The sequence below is a fragment of the Mirounga angustirostris genome, unplaced genomic scaffold (assembly GCF_029215605.1).
Source record: "Mirounga angustirostris isolate CCGP_5_RB_7025 unplaced genomic scaffold, mMirAng1.0.hap1 SCAF_5, whole genome shotgun sequence".
Classification (NCBI taxonomy): domain Eukaryota; kingdom Metazoa; phylum Chordata; class Mammalia; order Carnivora; family Phocidae; genus Mirounga; species Mirounga angustirostris.
This window is the reverse complement of record NW_026991713.1, coordinates 22029315-22050269: the sequence shown is the minus strand read 5'-3', so window position 1 is coordinate 22050269 and position 20955 is coordinate 22029315. Positions and strand designations below refer to the sequence as shown.

At 37.2% G+C, this 20955-nt stretch overlaps 1 protein-coding gene across 1 annotated transcript in view; it reads right to left on the bottom strand.

The window, feature by feature from the left end:
* The window catches only part of ANKS1B (ankyrin repeat and sterile alpha motif domain containing 1B), a 1110621-nt gene that overhangs the window by 377138 nt on the left and 712528 nt on the right, over positions 1-20955 (bottom strand). The window contains exon 15 of the mRNA XM_064590752.1: positions 10589-10695. Within this exon, the coding sequence (XP_064446822.1) occupies positions 10589-10695 (107 nt within the window). The remainder of the gene's footprint in view (positions 1-10588; positions 10696-20955) is intronic.

The window sequence follows — 20955 nt, the reverse complement described above, 5'->3', positions numbered from 1 at the left end:
CCTTCTTTACAGGATTATTCCTTCCTGATAAAAGAGTGTATAATATAACTCCTGTCAAATAAACATGAGAAACTCTAGATTCTAGGCCTGTTACTCCCAGATCTCCTTCAAAACTCTGGAAGGAGAAATCTAATTCTTCTTGCCAACCATTTAAACAGACATTGGCTTATAAATGCAAGATGTTCCACAATGCTTTGGATATGAATCCTAATCATCTTTGTTCAGTCTGACAGAAGGTAAAAGTTTAACAATCTGAAATTTAATTCTGTGGACTCAAGGGGCAGAAATCAATGGCCTGATATTCAGAGGCCTAGATTAATTATTCATTGTATTTTTCTTTTCTCCTAATATGCCTCTATAACTTCTAAGTAGAGTCATAAGGGCTCTTGTTTCTCAATACCCTTTTAGATCATATGCTCTTAAATGAATGGATAGTTTCCAATGTTTATGATGTGCATGGTACATTCTCAGATTAGGAAGTCTGGGATGAAGTCAGCAACAAGTATGCAATGACCTGGAAGGTATTATTTCTGTGTCTCTTTAGCTTGAGTTTTCTGGAGGATAATAATACGTAGCAACTCACAATGACAACTCATTACACTTCAAAAAAGATTATACGGAAGGGTAAGTCATGTCTTCCATTAACACTATTCTTGTTTGATGAGGTATCTCCTGTGTGCATAGAATGACTCCCACTTAGATGGTCTCATAGTCTGAGGACAGACTTGACTTGGAGGTGCATGTTTTTTTATAACCCTGTGTATAGTGGGAAGTTTCCTTAGTCTGACTTCCTAATCTCTGCATGAGGCAAGGTTTTTCTTCTCTCTCATCTCTCTTCTTGGTACTCTGAATCATCCCTCCAAGAACAAGGAATGCTTATGCTACTTTTGTTTGTTCAGAGCCAATACCTGTCTCAGCTCACCTACATTATGTTGCCCAAGCAAAACTTATTGAAAAATTTTTTTCCCTTTGGACTCAGATTGACCTGGGTTTGAAGCTTGAGTGCATTGGGCCAGATATTTGGTCTCTCTCTAAGTTTTGTAATTGGTAAAACTGGAATAGTAATACATACTTTGTAATATTTGTGGGAGAGGTAAATACAATGTATGTAAAAATATATATAACAAGTTTTTGTTAAACAGTAGTTATTTTATTAAATTGGTTATATTGGGCTTTGCTACCAAATAGTTACCAACCATAAGGATGGCAAACAAATAAATATTTCCTGTAAATGTGATTTATTTAGGGGCCAGCAGAGCTGCAAAGTAAAATGGAAAGACTGTAAGGCTAGAGAGGTAGGAAGCTCTCAGTTCTGGCCTTGGTGTTTCTCATATTAACTAGCAGCATGACCTTATATACAATTACCCATGTGTGAGAAACTGTAAGTGATCAGGGCAACTGCATTTATCATTGATGAAAGAATAACATCAGATTCTTTGAACATTTTAAATCTCATGTAAACCTCAAGTAGATTGAGTTTAATTCAATTAATCAAATATTTATTGTGTGACCATTATGGACTGTACTTGGCAATAGGAGGGATAGTAAAGGATACTCCTGTACACACATTTATTAAGGACTGCTATGGGCTGAATTGTGTTCCTCCTAAATTCATATGTTGAAGTCCTGACCCCCAGTACCTCAGAATGTGACTTTATTTGGAGATAAGGTCTTTACACAGGTAATCGAGTTAAAATGAGGTCATTAGGGTGGACCCTAATCCAATATGACTGGTGTCCTTATAAGAAGAGGAAATTTAGACACAGACACACACAGAGAAGATGATGTGAAAATACAGGGAGAAGACTGTTGGCAAGTGAAGGCCTAGAACAGATCCTCCCCTCACATGCCTCAGAGGAACCAGTCTTGCCAACACCTCGATCTTGGATTTCTGGCCTCCAGAACTGTGACAATAAATTTTTGTTGCTTACACCACACAGTTTGTGGCATTTTGTTATGGCAGTCCTAGCAAACTATACAAGGACCTATTATGTGCTAGGAAAATGGTACTGAACAAAACACTGCTCTTTTTCTCAGGGGAAGGAGTAAGGTAAAGAAGCAGATAATTCAGCCTTGTATGATAAGACTGCTCCATTAAAGGTGTGTATAAGGGGCCATGGGAGGCCAGTGAAGGACAGTTGAGTAATACCACAACAGAATTTGTAAAAGACTCCCCAGAAGGAACTTCTGAGCTGAGGCTTTTGAAGTAAGAGTTACCCAGGCTATATAATAATAATATAATAATAATTCTCTTTATTTATAAATATGGGGATACCAATACTTATTGACAGTGATATGGTAAGAATTACATGGGATAATTTATATGAAACTGAATTGAACTTTAAATCTATCTAATCAGTGTTTATCAGAAGCTACTATATGCCAGGCACTGCACCAAGTTTTAGGAATACAGAGATAAATAAGACCTGATCTCTGCTTCTAAAGGAACTCACTTTCTAGGGTGGGAGGCAGACATCTGAACATATAATTGCAATGCAATAAAATAGAGATTAGCACAGGGCTAAGGGCAGGGTGCCAGGGGAGCCCAGAGACAGAGTGATTACGCCAGCCAGATGACAGGGTGGTATAAGGAAATACTTCCTGGAGGAAGTGATGCTTAAGTTGAATCATGAACAATGCTGCATAATTAGGTGAAGAAGGAGGAGAAAGGAATTCCAAAGAGAGTGAACAACAGGCTCCCTTTGCAGCTGTGTTTTTCTAGTTCCTATGCCTGTGCAGGGCTCTTGCTGAAAATATACTCCCGTCTGATTGGTTCGAGCAAAAACACCCTCTCCAGCTCTTAGGAGACTCCTGAAGGCTGGCTCTTGCTCTGAATATCCTTAGCTATTGACCAGGTTCTCTTTAAACTGAACAGGCCTTCAGAAACCTTGTCGTAGCCACCTGCCAGATTCCTTCACTCCCTTTCTCTTTCCTTTTTTCTTTTCTTCCTTTCCTTCATCCTTATTTGCTTTCTTCCTTCCTCCTTTCATCAAACACTTACTGTGTCTACGTGTGTAAGCCATGACTTGTCCCTGGAGATACAAGGGGTCAAAACATATTTCTAATTCTCAAGGAGTTAAAAATAATCAAGTGTGTGGACAGCAGACTATGGCTTTTCGACCAAATCTGCCTGCTTTTGTAAATAAAGTTTGATTGGAACACAGCCACATCCATTATTTACATATTGTCTATGGCCACTTTTATACTACAACAGCATGTTGAATAGTTGCAACAGAGACCACTTTCAAAGCCTAAAAACATTTACTATCTGGCCCTTGAGAGAGCAAGTTTGCTGACCCCTGTTCTACAATTTGTGTGTGGGAGAAGTGGTAGGGGTGGGTGGGCAAGTAAATAGGTAATATGGCACAGTAAAATAAGTAGTAAGAAAGGGAACTCCAGAAAAAGCGTTCTTGACCCATACTTGGAGGGCCAGGGAAAAAGTGACAGCTAAAAGAAGTGACAATTAGGCTGAGAACAAAGGATAAAGAGGAGTTAAGAGGAGAAGGAAGGTCATTCTTGGCAGAGAGCAGCATGTGCAAAAGGCCAGGCAATGAAAGATAAATACACAGTTCTCTAGAACTGTAAAGAGGGAAAATGGTAACAGAAGAGGCTGAAAAATAAATTGGGGCTGGGCAGGTCATAAAGGATCCTGAATATGAAAGCCATATTAAGGATTTTGGAAACATAATCTCCCATAGGTAATTGAGAATCACTGAATTATTTTAAGCAGGGTAGTGCTAAAGCAAACGTGTGCTTTAGAAAGAGCACTCTAGCTGCAGTAATACTTAACATTTGTTGGGCATTTGTTCTTTGCCAAGTCTGTGCTGAATGCTTTGCATGCATAGATGTATATGGAAATGTTTATTGAGTAGTGGGGCCGCACTGGAAGCCAGGTAGAAAGAGGGAGAGTAGGACAGCTATGGACCCATGAGAACTACAGTCTCTCCAATGGATGAACAGGTAGAGCACCATGCACATTTAGAGGCAGGAGGAGAATCAGAGAACAGGGATGACTGGAAGGACAGTGTAATGTCACAGAACCCAATAATTATCAATAAGGGAGTGAATATCAATAAGGAGTGAGGGGTGAAAATAAGACATGGTAAAGAGGGCGAGAGAAATGCAATGAGAAGAAAGGGGGCTGGGATTTGGCAAGAAGCAGGTCACAGCTGATTTCAAAAAGAACAATTTTAGCAGAAGAGCTGGGAAGCAGACAGGATTACAGGGGTTAAGGAGGTGACTAGAAGTGAGAAAATGGAGGTCATTGCCTGTGAACACTTGTTTGAGAGATCCATCTTTTTAAAGAAGCAAAAAATTTGATTGTGGCTGGATTTCTTAAAAGTAGTCCATAATTCGGCAGTTTGAATAAGTTTTCTGATTCATGAAGTAAATTCCTCTTCCCAAATATCTGGTCATTTAAAGCAATACTGGAGATGAAATTATGCAAATGTGCTGCATGACTAAATTAAAGACCAATTCATGTGAGCATGAGTTAGTAATGGGAGTTGTAGTACTGCATTATTAGAAAATGGGGCAGCTTATTTTAATGCTTAAAAATGTAACTGGAGTAACTTCCAGATGGAAGAAAAGGCCTCCTCACTATCACCAGATTAGAACTGCAGCTAATGTTTTTTTCTGAGAGCCATTCTTCTAAGACGGTCATCCCTGAACATGCCCTCATTTCTGACTTTCCACTGCACGAGCAATCAGTGTCCTTCCAAGGCTAATGAGATCTACAAGAACAATTAACAGCTCTGCCACCACCAATATTGTACCCTGTAACTTTAAAGAGCTCAAAATATTAAATAACAAGTCCAAAGAACATTTCTCCTAGATCCCTCATTAGATTGATTTTACAGATGAGTAAACCGAATCATAGAGAAGCAAGACAGTGGAAATGAGAAGTCTTACTTGAGTTCTCTCTCACACTACTGTGAGGCTGTTGCCTATTACATTTGTAATTAAGCTGTTGTCCAGATAAAGAATGACTCCCTCCTGGCATTGACTTTTGGATGCCAACAGATATTAAATGCCCATAATTGAAAAAAATATATATATTTTTGTTGTTGCAGAAGTGCATGCGTAACGACTAGACTGAGTTTGTAAAATGATAGCTGCACATTCACCGTAAAGCCACCCACTTCAGAGCCTAGACTGTTTCAGGAATGGGATGGTGTGGGGAGTGTGGCAGGTATTTTTTTCTCTTGGACCTTTAAATCTCAGTAACTTTATAAAATTTTCTTAAGCAATGTTTGAAACAAGAAATCATCTTGGGTGTTATTAGGCTTACCCTTTAGGGACAATTTATTTTTCTACTTCACAAGTTTAACTTCTTTCTTGGATCATGATATGCTGCTAAGACACTTAAAAGGTCACTTTATCAGGTCAACTGCAAATGGTGCTCTTATTACAGAAAAGTTATATAAAAGAGGAAAAGAGAAGTAAGTACATTAGCATGTAAAATGCACCGCAAAAATGGAAAAGAAAATTTCAGCTAAATACTTATAAGATCAATCTTCCTTAAATCTTTTGTCCAAATGGATGACTTCCAAGAGCTCTGTGGCTCCACTCTTCAGCATCACTCTGACCTTCAGCAAGTCCTTTATGAATGCTACCCACCCAAGTGTATAAAAATGCCAAATCACATAGGGCTCCTGGAATTATTTTATTTTTTACTCTGTAAAGGCTGCATTTTGGACATCTTAATAATGGTCAAAGCATCCTAAGCCAACCTAGATGGCAACTGCTAGAAACACAGGAAATGCTAAAAAAAAAAAAAAAAAAAAAAAATGAGTTGGTATAATTTCATTCTTCCCCCTTTTTGATTAGAGTTTACAAATATAACTGTCAGCTAGTTATCCTGGTGAGGCTATGAGTCAGTCCTCCTCCAATAATACAAACTTCTTAATTCAGTTTTTGGACCATAAATCTACCATTAACACTGTCAGTGTTTTGTTGTGAACAGTATCAGTATCTTTATCTATCTTTACGCCCTGCTATGATAGATTTTATCTCTTCCATTGCCTACTGTAATTTGCTGCTGAAAAAACAATTTTTAGTAAGGAATATGCTGAGGGATGGTGATTATATAAAAGGATGAGGGGCAAGATCCCTGTGATAGAATGTTATGTATGTACCTGTTTGTGGGAGCACATGAAGGAAAGAGTGTCTAATGTGCATGCAAATAATCTGATAGGTCTGAGAGCAACACTGTAACCTGTTAGAGGTCAAGGATCATGGATTGTTCACTGTTACATTCTCAGTAATTAGCACCATTCCCAGCACATATGAAATGTTTAAGGAGAGTCTGCTGCATGAATGAATGAAGGGTACTAATGTTCCATGTTCCACTGGCAAAACAAGGCTTCCGATTTATTTTTTTTTTAAGATTTTGTTTATTTATTTAATTGACACAGAGAGAGAGAGAGAGACAGCAAGAGAGGGATCACAAGCAGGGGGAGTGGAAGAGGGAGAAGCAGGCTTCCTGCCGAGCAGGGAGCCTGATGTGGGGCTCGACCCCAGGACCCTGGGATCATGACCTGAGCTGAAGGCAGTCGCTTAACCAACTGAGACACCCTGGTGCCCCACAAGGCTCCCAATTTAAAAAACGAGGCTGGAAATCCATCTACAACAGTCTGCTGTGCATCCAGTTGTTATGAGGTGGTGTCTATGTACACGGAATTATTAAGAGTTGTGAGAAAGACCAGAGAATTGAATACACAGAATGTGGACTTGAAGAGTTTCTAGTCTAGTGGGAGAGACAAGATATATATGAGCGAAAACTTAACTTCTAATTCTAGAGAGTGAATAATGGCATGCCAAATGTAATTTTTCATACCAAATACAACCACTATATGAGTGCAGAGAAAAGAGAGGCTCCAGGGGACTAGAGTCATTAAGGAAAGCTACATAAACAAGGCAGGAATTGAGTTAGACATTTGAGGATGAAAAAAAAAAAAAAAAGGAGGGAAAGGAAAGGAAATAGCTGTCCAGGATGGGGAGAGGAGACTACAAATGAGCAGTCATCAAGAGAAGAATAGATAGTTTGAGACTTAAAATTTAGGAAGCAGTCATCAGACTTGGAAAAAAGAGATGATGATAGAAATATATATAATAAGAAGTAAAGAAGCATGTACGTTTTGTATACTAAACACTTCATACCTAAACTCCTTGATTTAAAAAAAAATGTTGAAACATAGACATATTTTAGAACCCAGCAGCATTCCCAGAGGCTAGTGAGTAGCACATGCTTCACTAGGAGGGAGCTGACCATATATGACTTAGAGGGGATGAACAGGTAAGTAGGGCTTGGTTAAGTCTCCTGAGGAAGGATTCCATGTTGAAGGAGCTTTTGTTTGCAACATAGATCAAACTCTCCCAAGGTCTTAGGTGACCTGATGTAGTTTTGTAGTTATTCTTTAAATTTTATCAATTTCCACTTATTTTATATATTTAAGGATACAGGAAAGTCAGAACCGTGTGCACAAATATCAGCAAACCAGGACCAGGTACATAAAGAAAAAGTTTGGAATTCTGATTTTCAGGTACTGAAAAAAAATTCACACAGCAGTAAAATCAAGGATAAACATTAAGAGCCCAAAGGGGAAGCAATAATTGATAGATACACAAAAATAAATGGAGGTCCTACTTTTCTAACTATGTCTAGGAACTGATGTAAGAAATCTTTATTAAAGTTAATCAAAGCCCTGTGAATAAATCATCCATATATTGTATTTATGTGTGAGAGTATGTAGAACAGAGTTAGTAAAATTTTTTTAAAGCTTTCAATAAATACTTTGAAAGTCACTTATATGGATCCTTTAAAACATTCATTAATGGAATATCGATTAAATGAAAAGTTAACTCTTGAGAATGTTTCCTAAATAAAGTATATCTATGCATGGATGTACAATGAAGTTTCAAGCAACATTAATTATATCCTTTTGATGTCTCTACTGTCGTGTTCTAAAAAGCATCACTCTGACCTTCAGCTACATCACAAGACCTGCACTACATACATGACCTGCACTACATCACAGTTAATGGGAATGTGGTGCTTGTTGCTTCGGCAACAGGATGAATAAATGCAGGTCAGAATGTGCTTCAAGAAAAATAAAAGCGAGGGCGCCTGGGTGGCTCAGACGGTTGAGCGTCTGCCTTCGGCTTGGGTCATGATCCCAGGGTCCTGGGATCGAGTCCCGCATCGGGCTCTCTGCTCAGCAGGGAGCCTGCTTCTCCCTCTGCCTCTCTCTCTGTCTCTCATGAATAAATAAATAAAATCTTTAAAAAAAAGAAAAATAAAAGCTAGAATATGACACTGAGTGGAGACTAAGCAGGTCTAAAAGATTTTTCACCCCATTAATGAAACCTGTTTCTTAAAGTGGGCTGATCATATTAGTATACTTTAACTAAATTCATAATTAAATAAATCAGATTATGGAAATCAATAAATAATTTTTATAAAGGTAAAAACTAATTTTCATGATACTAGTAGCAAATAAATAGTGTGTAGTAGCATATAAAGCAATAATTGATGATACTATTTTATGGTTTGTTCAATTTTCATAATTACCTCTCTAAATGATCAAAGTTTTTTTCTTTTTTAATTAATTCTGTCTCATGAAGAAAGTATTTGATTGACTCATCTGAATTAACTATGTTTTCTCATTTTCTGGAAAATTACATATGCAACTTAGAATTGCAAAAATAAAGACGATAGCCTATGGAGAAAGTCAGACCTTGGTTTTGTCACATATACCCAGGATTTTTGCCCCCCAGATACATTTTGAAGTACTTATACATAATTCATTCCTGAATGTTGCTTTACGACCTCAGTTTATTTGAAAACTGTTTGATTAACCTTTCAGTTTCGGGCTTTCAAAAAGGGGTTCTATTTGCTCAATTGTGTCCAATATTCAGAGGAAAATTATGCTGAATTAAAATATTTGGAAGTAGCCAAATAATCTAGAGAATCCAGAGACCTACCTAGCTTCTCATGGGGCCAGAATAAATTTGGACAAGGGCTTGAGGAGTGGGAATGAGAAAGTCTTATCTCAGGCAGAGACAGAGAGAAAGAATAAAGACATCAAAATGTGCAGTAAATATAAATAACTATGAAAAGACTTTCATTCTGTTTGATAGTTCCCCGAATTCATAGTGTTCTCTGTTTAGTGTCCTAAGTCTGTCCTAAATCTGCTTAGTGTCCTAACACTGTCATAGCAACCGAAGAAATTTCACTTTTTCCCTATTTCAATACCCATGATATCTGGTCTGTCTAATCAGTGACAGTTCTCTTCAACCTGAGATAAATAACAGTAGCTGCATATCCCATTATAAAAAACAGGTCCATAAAGAGTTCTATGTATACAGTTACTTAGGGCTCATATGTCTTACTACATTTATGTAGCTTTTTACAAAAGCTCACGGAGCATACACTTTTTAGGAAAAGAGGCAGAAGTTTAACAATTTTACTGATTTTAAAAATCATAATAGTCAAGTTAAGCTTGGAGAAAAATAATCTCAAATAGAAATTTAAAAAACCTAACTAGCCCTCATATTTTGTTATCAATTCTGGCATTAATAAGCTTCAGGTGTCTGCCCCAGCATTTTATTTAGAAATAGCTATTAATTATTTCTGCAAGCCATTTGTGTGCTCCATGCTTATATTATGCAGCTCTCTCTAAATTTAGGGATCAGTAATACGTGTGATGAGAACTTAAAAGCAAGGAAAGGTAATAAGGACTGTGACGTAGCTTAACAAGGGAAACTGATGAGCACCGGGGGAGGTATATGAATGATTAGAAAGCTGTATTATGGGTCTGCACATTTCCCCACCCTCCTTCCTCACCTATATTCATCACAGTGAGAAGTTTGCACACACCGGGTCTAGACTGCATGCAGACCAGTACTCAGAATACATGAATGTACTTAGTCCATCAGCCTCTCTTTCTAAATACTGACAGGTAGTTGATGGAAGTGTTTGTTTTTTTTTATCTAAAGTAATAAATAACACTTCAGTGCTCTTCTATCAGCATGTGTAAGTAAGTGAATGTTCTCCATAACTGACCATCTGAAACAGCTGGCTAGCAAACTAAAGGTCGTCCACATAATTTAAACTGCTTATTGAACAATTACCAGGAAAAAATAATCTTCACACCGTAAACATAACAAATTGTCTAATTAATCACTAAATGCTGATGCTCACATGAAAGAACATGTTTTAGGAATTTAGAATTAACTGAAGAGTGCTATAATCTAACTGGGTATTCTGAGATGACAAATTTATAAAAATCACAAAGAATGACAGGGAGAACATAAATGTTAATCTTCCTTCACTGCCTATAAATAGTACTCTCACCGGTTCATTCACATAACACATATGTATATGGATGCCTATAGACCTCATTTTTCGGCAAGTGTCTATATGTACACAGTAAGTTCCGTCCTAAGGGCATCCGATTTTTCTGATGCAGTTACATATATAAATTGACCGGTTTTGGTGCAAATCAGGCTGCCTCTGAGCCGTGTAAGACACATAAGAAGCAAAGACAGACAAAAGGCAGCTCCGTGGACACAGAGAGCGTCTTACCATAAACTGTACATTGTCAAATCCATTAGCCATCAGGTGGTTCTCGTACTGAGGTAGCCCAATGCTTTCCAACCATTGTCCCACTGTTTGGACGGGGCATCTGGGTCCTGTAAGAGGATGAAGAGGGAAGCGTTTAAGCAGGGAGTAGCCGTCCACTGGGTAATAGCGGTAGTCCTGGGCTGAGAGGTGGCATTGCCACATCATGCTCCTGGGAAAGTTGCTATCAAAGGAGCCCGCCAGCTTGACAGATTAATGTTCTCAGCGAGAGAGCAAAGTCAGAAGTAAAACATAGTTTGCCAGGCAGGCTGTGGAGTATGACTTGATCCTAGCTCCACATTTCTTACATATTAATCTTTACTACCGACCAGTACGTCATACAGCCCCCAAAACCAGGCAGCAGAAGAAGGCATATCAAGCTGTCAGCTTAAGCTGGTCTGCGTTCTATGTGATTGTTGGAGTACTCCACAATGAGCAATGCACGGCCAGCAGCCAGAATTCTTTTTATCAAGTACTCCTACACTCATCAGTATGCAGCTCCATGCTCCTTGCTCCCCCTCGCTCGCTCCCCTTCATTACCCAGCCCAGGCTACACCTCGCATTTTCAATAATAGCCATCAGATAAGGCAGATTTTTTTTTGTCTGCAAGCTGTAAGCCTGCCGCTGCTGCTTCCTCCTACACACCCATCCAAGCGTCAATCCTGAATGATGAGAGCAGTCAAAACAAATGCAGAAAATAGCAAGATTCAAAAGCAAACCGAAGTGCTTAAATCTGAATTGAATCTTCATACTGGTTATACGTTACAGGGCTATTTGTTGTGGAATTTTACGTTTCAAAAGACACCAGGAAATGCAAAGCTTTAACTATAGCTTATAGCTGGAGCTCACTACAGGTTTCCTTTCTCCTCTCCTTTTCTTCTCTTTCCTTTCATCTTTTCTAACCGCAAAACAGCTAAATGTTTCCTATCTAAAGCTTTGCAGGGTTTGGAGAATAATTATTCTCTTTAACATGCTGTATCAAAATGAACCTCTCTGAAATATTTTTTTCTCTTCTGAATTACTGCAAAATACAGAAACTGCATCGCAATACTGAAGTCAAGATAATTCATTTCTCATTTGCAGGGCTTCTTCCAAACAAAAATATTATTAGGCACAAGAATTCCTTTTCCCCTCTGATATTTATAACCCAGTCTACCAGGGTTAGCATTCTAAATTGCTATAAAGGTAACATTACTGGGTAGAGATTTTTAATAAAGAAGAAGAGCCCTAACCAAAAATAATTCAAGAATAACAGATGCAAATGTGTGAGTTTTACTGAATGGCAGACAGATTGGGTAATTTATTTAATAATTGAGAGAAACCAGAGATTAATAATAGAACCCAAAGGAAAAAATAATAGAACCCATAGGACTAAATCATAGGAAAGAATAGACTCTTACTTAAGGTTGGGAGAGAACTTGAAGAAGGGTTAGTCTAACCTCTCTCTTAAGGCAGAAATCCCTTGTCACAGGGTGCCCAGAAGATTATTATCCAATTTATGTTTGAATACTGCCTAGAACGGAGCTCTTACTACTTATCAGGAAGTCTCCACTTATCAGGTATTTTACTTCCTACCTGACTCCTACTTACTGGTTCCAGCTCTGCCTTTGGGGTTACACAGACTGGGAACAGTGCCTTTTCTACATAAAGTGTTTTAAAAATCAAAGATAACACTCAACCCCCCAGAACAGTGCCTGGCACATAGTAAGTGCTCAATAAATATTTATTATTTAATAAATATTAACATTATTTTTCTTCTTTCTCCAAACCTTATCTTTCTCTTTTTAAGAACTTTGTCAGCCTCCCTGGCACACAGACATTGAACTTCAAAACATCTTGGGACTCCCTCTTTCACTGCCTCACATGCATCCCCAAGTTCTAGTCATTCCTCACCAAGGTGTTTTGCATCCATTCCCTGGATTCTATGTCCTTTTTCATGTTTGTGGAATGGCCATCTACTTTGATTCTGCTATAAGTTGTCTAGGTTCACGTGACCTGATGCAACAATAGTGTCTGTATTGGTTTTCCTATCTCTGATATTTTAAAATCTATTTATACATGGGTGTCAGATTAATCTCCCTAGGATAGTTTTGATTGTTATGCCTTGTTTCAAAAGCCCTCCATGGTTTTTAGTTGGCTTCAAAATAAATTCCCTGCTCCTTTAATGACATTTTGGGGTCTCCATGATCTGCTACAAATCATCTACATTTATTTCTTTTTCCCCAGTACTCCCGTCAGGTGGGGTTTCTAGCTGGTCTCTAAAGGCAGCCTGTAACACACTTGGGTTGGTTTTGTTATGTCCCGACATTTCTGCCCCTTCACTGGCTTTGGATGAGACATTTCCTTTAATCTTTTATAACCCTCCTAACAGGAATAAGTGCTTTCTTTATCTGTTTTAAATGGCATTTTTAGACCCTCTATTAGAACAAATATTTTCTGTCTAATATTATAGTTATTTGGGTATAAGACTTATTTCTCCAATGTAGAACTATGTCTTGCCAATACAGCTTGTAGTAAGGATTCAGTATGCACCTGCTAAACCAAATAATATAATTTTCATTTCATAATCCAAACTACATAAAATTCTAGTTTCAGATTTTTTTTTAAGATTTTATTTATCTGTCTGAGAGAGAGAGAATGAGAGAGAGAGAACACATGAGAGGGGATAGGGTCAGAGGACGAAGCAGACTCCCTGCCGAGCAGGGAGCCCGATGCGGGACTCGATCCAGGGACTGCAGGATCATGACCTGAGCCGAAGGCAGTCGCTTAACCAACTGAGCCACCCAGGCGCCCTCTAGTTTCAGATTTAACATTTCATTAAAAAAATTCTATCCCAAGACTCTGAATTCTTTATTTAAAAGACAATGGGGATGTTTTTATTTTCATTTATTTATTTATTTTTGATCGGTAGGTTTTTAAATAGAGTTTTCAGGTCTGGATTTTTAACATCCTCATCCTCTTTTTCACCTGATTATAATTTATTTCTGATTGGTCCTAGATCTTTTAAGAAGGTCAAAAACTTTGCAGCAGTTTAGGAATCAGTTTTGAGGGGCTCTGGTTGCTCAACATTACTTGTATGAGGAGTTGAAAACAAGACACTATTTGTCTCTAAAGCTGGTATGAGATGGGATTAAGGGTAAATATTAATTACAGCCTCTCCTAGGGTCACATCCACACTGTTACTCCTGATCATTTTAAACTATGAGCAGGTAGATAGGCTACAAAAAGATTGTGCAGACATAATAATAATGTTTTGGCTTTGTAAGGCATATGCTAAAATCCTAAAATCCTATCTCATCTCTTAAGATGCATATCTGGGACCAAGTACCTAGAAGAGTGCCACACACACACAGCCTAGGTATTAAATCATCTTGTTAAATGAATAAATCAGTGGCATTGGAAATGGCTTTCATAGGGTTTTCATTTCTTGAGAGAGAGAGAAGAGTTATTTCAAGCTTGCATGCAGGCCAATATCCTGATGAGTATAAAACATAGCTTGCATGCAGGCCAATATCCTGATGAGTATAGATGCACACATCCTCAACAAAATATCAGAAAACTGAATTCAACAATATATTAAAAGGATCATTTACCACGATCAAGTGGGATTTATTCTGGGACACAAGGATGGTTCAATATCCATAAATCAATAAACATGATATACCACATTAACAAAATTAAGGTAAAAACCATATGATCATCTCAATAGATGCAGAAAATGCATTTGGCAAAATACAACATCTATTCATGATTTAAAAAAAACCTCTCAACAAAGTGGGGTTAGAAGGAACATATAGCTCAACATAAAGTCCATATATGACAAACCCACAGCTAACATCATACTCAATTGTGAAAAACCGAGACGCTGGGATCATGACCTGAGCCAAAGACAGACGCTTAACGACTGAGCCACCCAGGAGCCCCCCTAGGAATAAACTTAATCAAGGAGGTGAAAGATCTATACCCTGAACACTATGAAACACTGATGAAAGAAATTGAAGATGACACAAACAAATGGAAAGATATTCCATGCTCATGGATTAGAATTAAAATTGTTAAAATGTGCATACTACTCAAAGCAATCTACAGATTTAATGCAATCAAAATGCCAATAACAGTTTTCACAGAACTAGAACAAATAATACAAAAATTTGTATGGAGCCACAAAAGACATGAGTAGCCAAAGCAATCTTGAAAAAGAAGAACAAAACTGGAGGTATTACAATCCCAGATTTCAAGATATACTATAAAGTTATAATAATCAAAGCAGTGTGGGACTGGCACAAAAATAGACACATGGATCAGTGGAACAGAATAGAAAGCTCAGAAATAAACCCACGAATATATGGCCAATTAACCTACAACAAAGAAGGTAAGAATATACAGTGGGGAAAAGACAGTCTCTTCAACAAATGGGTGCTGGGAAAACTGGACATTACATGCAAAAGAATGAAACTGGATCACTTTACTATACCATACACAAAATAAACTTTAAATGGATTAAAGACCTAAATTTGAGACATGAAAGCATAAAACTCCTAGAAGAAAACATAGTCAGTAATCTCTTTGTCATTTGCCTTAGCAAAGTTTTTCTAGATATGTCTCCTTAGGGAAGTGAAACAAAAACAAAAATAAACCATTGGGACTATGCCAAAATAAAAAGATTTTGCACAGCAAAGGAAACTATACACAAAACAAAAAGGCAACCTAGTGAATGAGAGAAGATATTTGCAAATGATATATTCATAAGGGTTAATATACAAAATATATAAAGAACTTAAACAATTCAACACTAAGAAAACAATCTATTTAAAAAATATGCAGAGGACCTGAATAGACATTTTTCCAAAGAAGACATACAGATGGCCATAGACACATAAAAAGATGCTTAACATCACTAATCATCAGGAAAATGCAAATTAAAACCACAATGGGTATCACCTCATACCTTTCAGAATGGCTAGTATCAAAAAGACAAGAAGTAACAAATATTGGCAAGGATATAGAGGAAAAGGAACCCTCATACACTGTGGGAATGTAAATTGGTACAGCCCCTGTGAAAAACAATACAGAGATGTCTCAGAAAATTAAAAATAGAATTACCATATGATCCAGTAATTCCACTACTGGGTATGTACCCAAAGAAAACAAATACATTAATTTAAAAAGATACATGCACTGCTGTGTTTACTGCAGCATTATTTACAATGGCCAAGATATGAAAGCAACACCAGTGTCCACTGGTGGATGAATGGATAAAGAAGATGTGCAATGGAATATTACCCACCCATAAGGAGGAATGAGATCTTGCCATTTGTGACAACATGAATGGACCTAGAGGGTATTATGTGAAGTGAAATAAGTCAGAGAAAGACAAATACCATATGATTCCACTTATGTGTGGAATCTAAAAAACAAAACAAACAAATAAAAAGCAGAAACAGTCCCATAAATACAGAGAACAAATTGATGTCAGAGGGGAGGGGCAAAATGGGTGAAGGGGCGTGGGAGATAACAGGCTTTTGGTACAGCATAGGGAATAGAGTCAATGGTATTGTCATAGTGTCATATGATGACACTTGTGAGTCACTTGTGAGCATAGCATAACTTATAGAGTTGTCAAATAACTATGTTGTGCACCTGAAATTAATGTAACACTGTTTGTCACTATACTTCAATTTTTAAAAAACAAATATAGGTTGGAGACAATACTAGTTACCAATCACTTAACAAATCTTTGTATAGATTAAATTTTATTCTTTATTCAGTCATTCAGTTTCTATTCAGTAATTCTCATGTGTCGGTGAAAAGCTATAATGCAGGAGGGAAATTGAGTAGGGAGAGTTGGGTAGGGCGAGGTGGTGAGGGAGAGGGAGGAAGAAGAAAGAGATCTTGAGTCATTCTTTGCAATCTTGTTAAAGTATTTTCTGATGAGCCAAACCTCTAAAAGAATGCTGGTTCAAGTTGAAGATCACTTTTTTATAGTGGTTAAGTGTATTTCTCACCTCAAATATGACTTGAAATACTTTCTTGGAGTCTTAAAATTTTTCAAGCATAACAATACATTACTGGGCAGTCACCTTTATTCAACTGGAACTTCTCTAAGTCCACAGAGTGAGATAAATGGAGGGAAAACATAAATTAATCGTTATTCAGAGATACTATGTTCTAGGCAGTGTGATATGGATTATGAGCCCCATTTCAGATAAGGAAACTAAAGCTCAGAGTATGTGATTAAACCAGGAATTTTCTTTGGCACAGTCTTTTAAAAAAATAATCTGGGGGTGCCACTTTCTGAATGGCAAATGTGAAAAGTTCCGTGGACCTGATCCTCAGCAAAACAGACATAATGCTGAATATTGTTATAATAAAACAACCTTTTAAAGTCTCAGCAAATTGTTCTAAGAATCTACAGAGGATGAAAAAAATATTTATTCAAGAAAATCTACTGAAACTTGGTAAGAACAGAGAGTCTGTGGCACTTGAGCCATAACGTGTTCCTTCTCTCCTCTCTCTCGCCAGCTCAACCTGAAACTCCAATCTGAGTGGCTGTGCCCAAGAGATGAGGCTCCCTCTCAGCTCCCATCCAAAGGATATGATACCTTATCAAAAGGGTCGGACACTTAACCGACTAAGCCACCCAGGCAACCCTGCCAGCATTCTAATTCCGTCTGATTTCAAGGCTCAGAGGTTAAATTCCTGGTGAGTTGGCTGAGAGGTCATGGGCTCCTTTTATCTACCCAGCCCCCATTTTATATGTTCCATCACAGTTGTGACAGGGTAGGAATATTGGGGTCCTGATTGCCCTCAACCCAGCTTACTTATAAGAACTGAGGTTCCGTGCCCAGCCCAGAAAGGCAAGCTGAGAGGATGAGAAGACCAGAGGCTACCATCCTTGTCCATTGCCCAGACAGTGGCTCTAAGATTCTGCCAAAGGGAAGCTAGTCATAATATGTCACTCAATAAATAGGTCAGTCCTTAAGTGCAGAGAGCTCTAAAGCTCTCTCCAAGAAACTGACTTTATTTGAAACAGTATGAGGAAGTTCAAGCCTAAGGGCATTGTTAAAAACAATGGAGATTTTTGTGGTAAGCAACTAGAAGGAGACTAGGACCGCAGGCTGAACAGTAGGGCAGCTAGTTTTAGAGAACCAGGAAGAGACAGTTAAGAAATGCCCTTCTGAGGTCAGAACGAACTTCAAAGACTGACCTCTAGAAGTACTCCTAACCAAATTTAATTGGACCACACTCTGGAGCAACTCCTATCTTAGAGAACTGTCAAAAACAAGAGAGTAATAAGCTGGCAATTAGCAGAGCCTAATATCCGGGTGTGAGACCAAATGAGGCAGAGAGCTTAACAGAAAGATTAGGGAAAGAGAAACAGAAAACTCTCATAACCACTGTCATACCAGGACGACTGCAAATGGGCAAGGCTGTACACTTTAGTGGATAAAGACCATGAGATATATCCATAAAATGGGATATTATTTAGCAATAAAGAGAAATGAAGTGCTCATAGATGCTAAATCATAGCTAAACCTTGAAAATATTATGCTAAATGAAAGTAGCCAGTCAAAAAATACCATAAACTATATGATTCCATTTATATGCAATATCTAGAATAGACAAATTTATAGAGACAGAAAGTAGATTAGTGGTTGCCTAGGGCTAAAGAAGGAGTATTGGGTGAAAAAGAGGAGTGACTGTTAATGGATGTGACATTTCTTTTTAGTGTGATAAAAATGTTTTAAAATTGACTGGGGATAGTTGCACAACTCTGTGAATATACTAAAAACCATTGAATTGTACACTTTAAATGGGTGGATTGAATAATATGTAAATTATGTCTCAATAAATTTTCAATTATTGAATAACAAAATAAAAAATAATTCTTAAAAAATTTTAAGAACACAAAACACAATTATGTACACATGTAATTTATTATTGTCTTATATTTTGGTATTTTAGTGCTCTATTTTTTCTTCTTTTTCCATTTTCCTTGGTTTTGCCTTCCCCTAGTTCCTCTATACCATCTGTATCATCCATCCTTCCCTCAAGGTAATTCATGTTAACAAACTAGTGTGTATCTTCACATACAATTATCCATTGTCAAATCTCTCTATCACACACACACATACAAATATACACACACATATTTGTAGGCCTTGTTTCATAAAAATAGAATCATATTACTCTTACTTTTCTAAACCTTACTTTTCTCATTCAACAAAGTCTTATGGAAATTCCACCAAGTAAATGATAAGCTGTAATTTATTCTTGTAAATAGCTACATAATAGTCCACTCCAATGTGGATATACCATTCTTTATTCAGTTCTCTGTCTCATATCTCTAGATATCCCTCCATTTTCTTTTTTAAAACTTTTTATTTTGAGATAATCATAGATACACATGCAGTTATAAAAACTATTAAGAAAGAGAGATTCTGTATAGGCTTTACTCAATTTTCCCCAATCTTATCACCAGCAGGCAATTGGCATTTATAAAATCCACTGATCTTATTCAGATTTCACCAGTTTTACACGCACAGTGGCTTAAAGATTCTGCCAAAGGGGAAGTGTGTGACTATGTGTTTAGTTCTACACAATTTTATCACATATGTAGATTGTGTGATCATCACCACAGTCAAAATAAAGACTGTACAATCATAAGGATCCCTCCTGCAATCCTTTCATAGCCATAGCCCTCTCTCTCCCTCCCTTGCTCCTTAACCTCTGGCAACTACTAATCTGTTCTCCATCTCTACCAATTTGTCATTTCAAGAATGTTATATACATGGAATCATAGAATATGTAACCTTTGGGACTGGCTTTTTTTCATTTGGCATAATTTTCTTGAAATCCATACAAGTTACTCTGTGTATCAATAGCTCATTTCTTTTTATTTCAGAGTAGCATTCCATGATATGGATATACCACAGTTTGCTTAATGATTCACCCACTGAAGGGCTTTTAAGCTGTTTCTACCTCTTAGCTGCTACAAATAAAGCTGTTATAAACATTGAGTATGGGTTTTTGTGCAAATGTAAGTTTCCATTGCTCTGGGATAAATATTCAAGAGTGTAATTACTGGCTCCTCTGGTAAGTACGGTCTAGTTTTATAATAAATTGTCATATTATTTTCCAAAGTGATTGTATTATTTTATATTCCCACTAGCAACACACAAGAGATCCAGTTGCTTCACATTTCACCAGAATTTGGTGTTATCACTATTTTGTAAAATTTTAGCCATTATGATAGGTGCATAGTGATACTACATTGTGTTTTTAATTTGCATTTCCCTCATGGCTAATTAGGTTAGACATAGTTTTATGTGCTTATTTGCCATCTGTATATCCTTTTTGGTAAAATGTTTGCTCATGTGTGTTGTCTATTTTTGAATTGGATTGGTTGGTTTTGTACTGTTGAGTTTTGAAAGTCCTTTATATATTCTAGATGAAGGCATTTGTTGTATTTTTGATTTGTAAATATTTTCTCCTAATCTGTAGTTTGTCTTTTCCTCCAGAGTTTCCTAAAAAGCTGAAGTTTTTAATTTTGATGAAGTCCAATTTGCCAATTTTTACTTTTATGAATCATGTTTTTGGTGTCTACCCTTTATTTTTAACTTTTAAAATGATCATCTTAAAAAATGTGTCTGTTATAAATAGCCTATAACTACAGTTATGTTTTAATCTGGAATTTAAAAAACTATAGTCCAGTGGTTTGCATTTTTTTAAAAGATTTATTTATTTTAGAGAGAGAGAGAGAGAGCAAGCAAGTGGGGGGGGGGAAGGGCAGAGGGAGAGAGAGAATCCTGAAGCAGACTCCCCACGGAGCTCGGAGCCCCAGACAGGCTCAATTCCAAGACCCTGAGATCTTGACCTGAGCCAAAATCAAGAGCTGGACATTTAACCAACTGAGTCATCCAGGCACCCCCGTGGTTTGCATTTTAATGGACAAGTACAATTTAGGATAGTGACAGTCATGCTTGATTTTAATCATTCTATCTTATTTTCTATTTATATTTATGTACATTGTTGTTTCCTCATTTTCTTTTTTTAAATTTTTGTTGATCTGGTGACATTTCTATTCATTCTATTTTTCTCTTTTTAACTTCTAGATTCTGTGATACTTCTGAAGACAGAGGCTTAACGGACTGAGCCACCCAGGCATCCCGATTCTGTGATACTTCTTTATTGATAGTTACTATATCTTTCCCTGCTCTATCAGATACACTTTTCTAGGATTACTTAAAAATAAGATATCAACTCTTTCACTTTCCATAACTTTTTTTCCCCTCCTACTCCAGTAAGATAAGGTTTCATAATATCTTCTT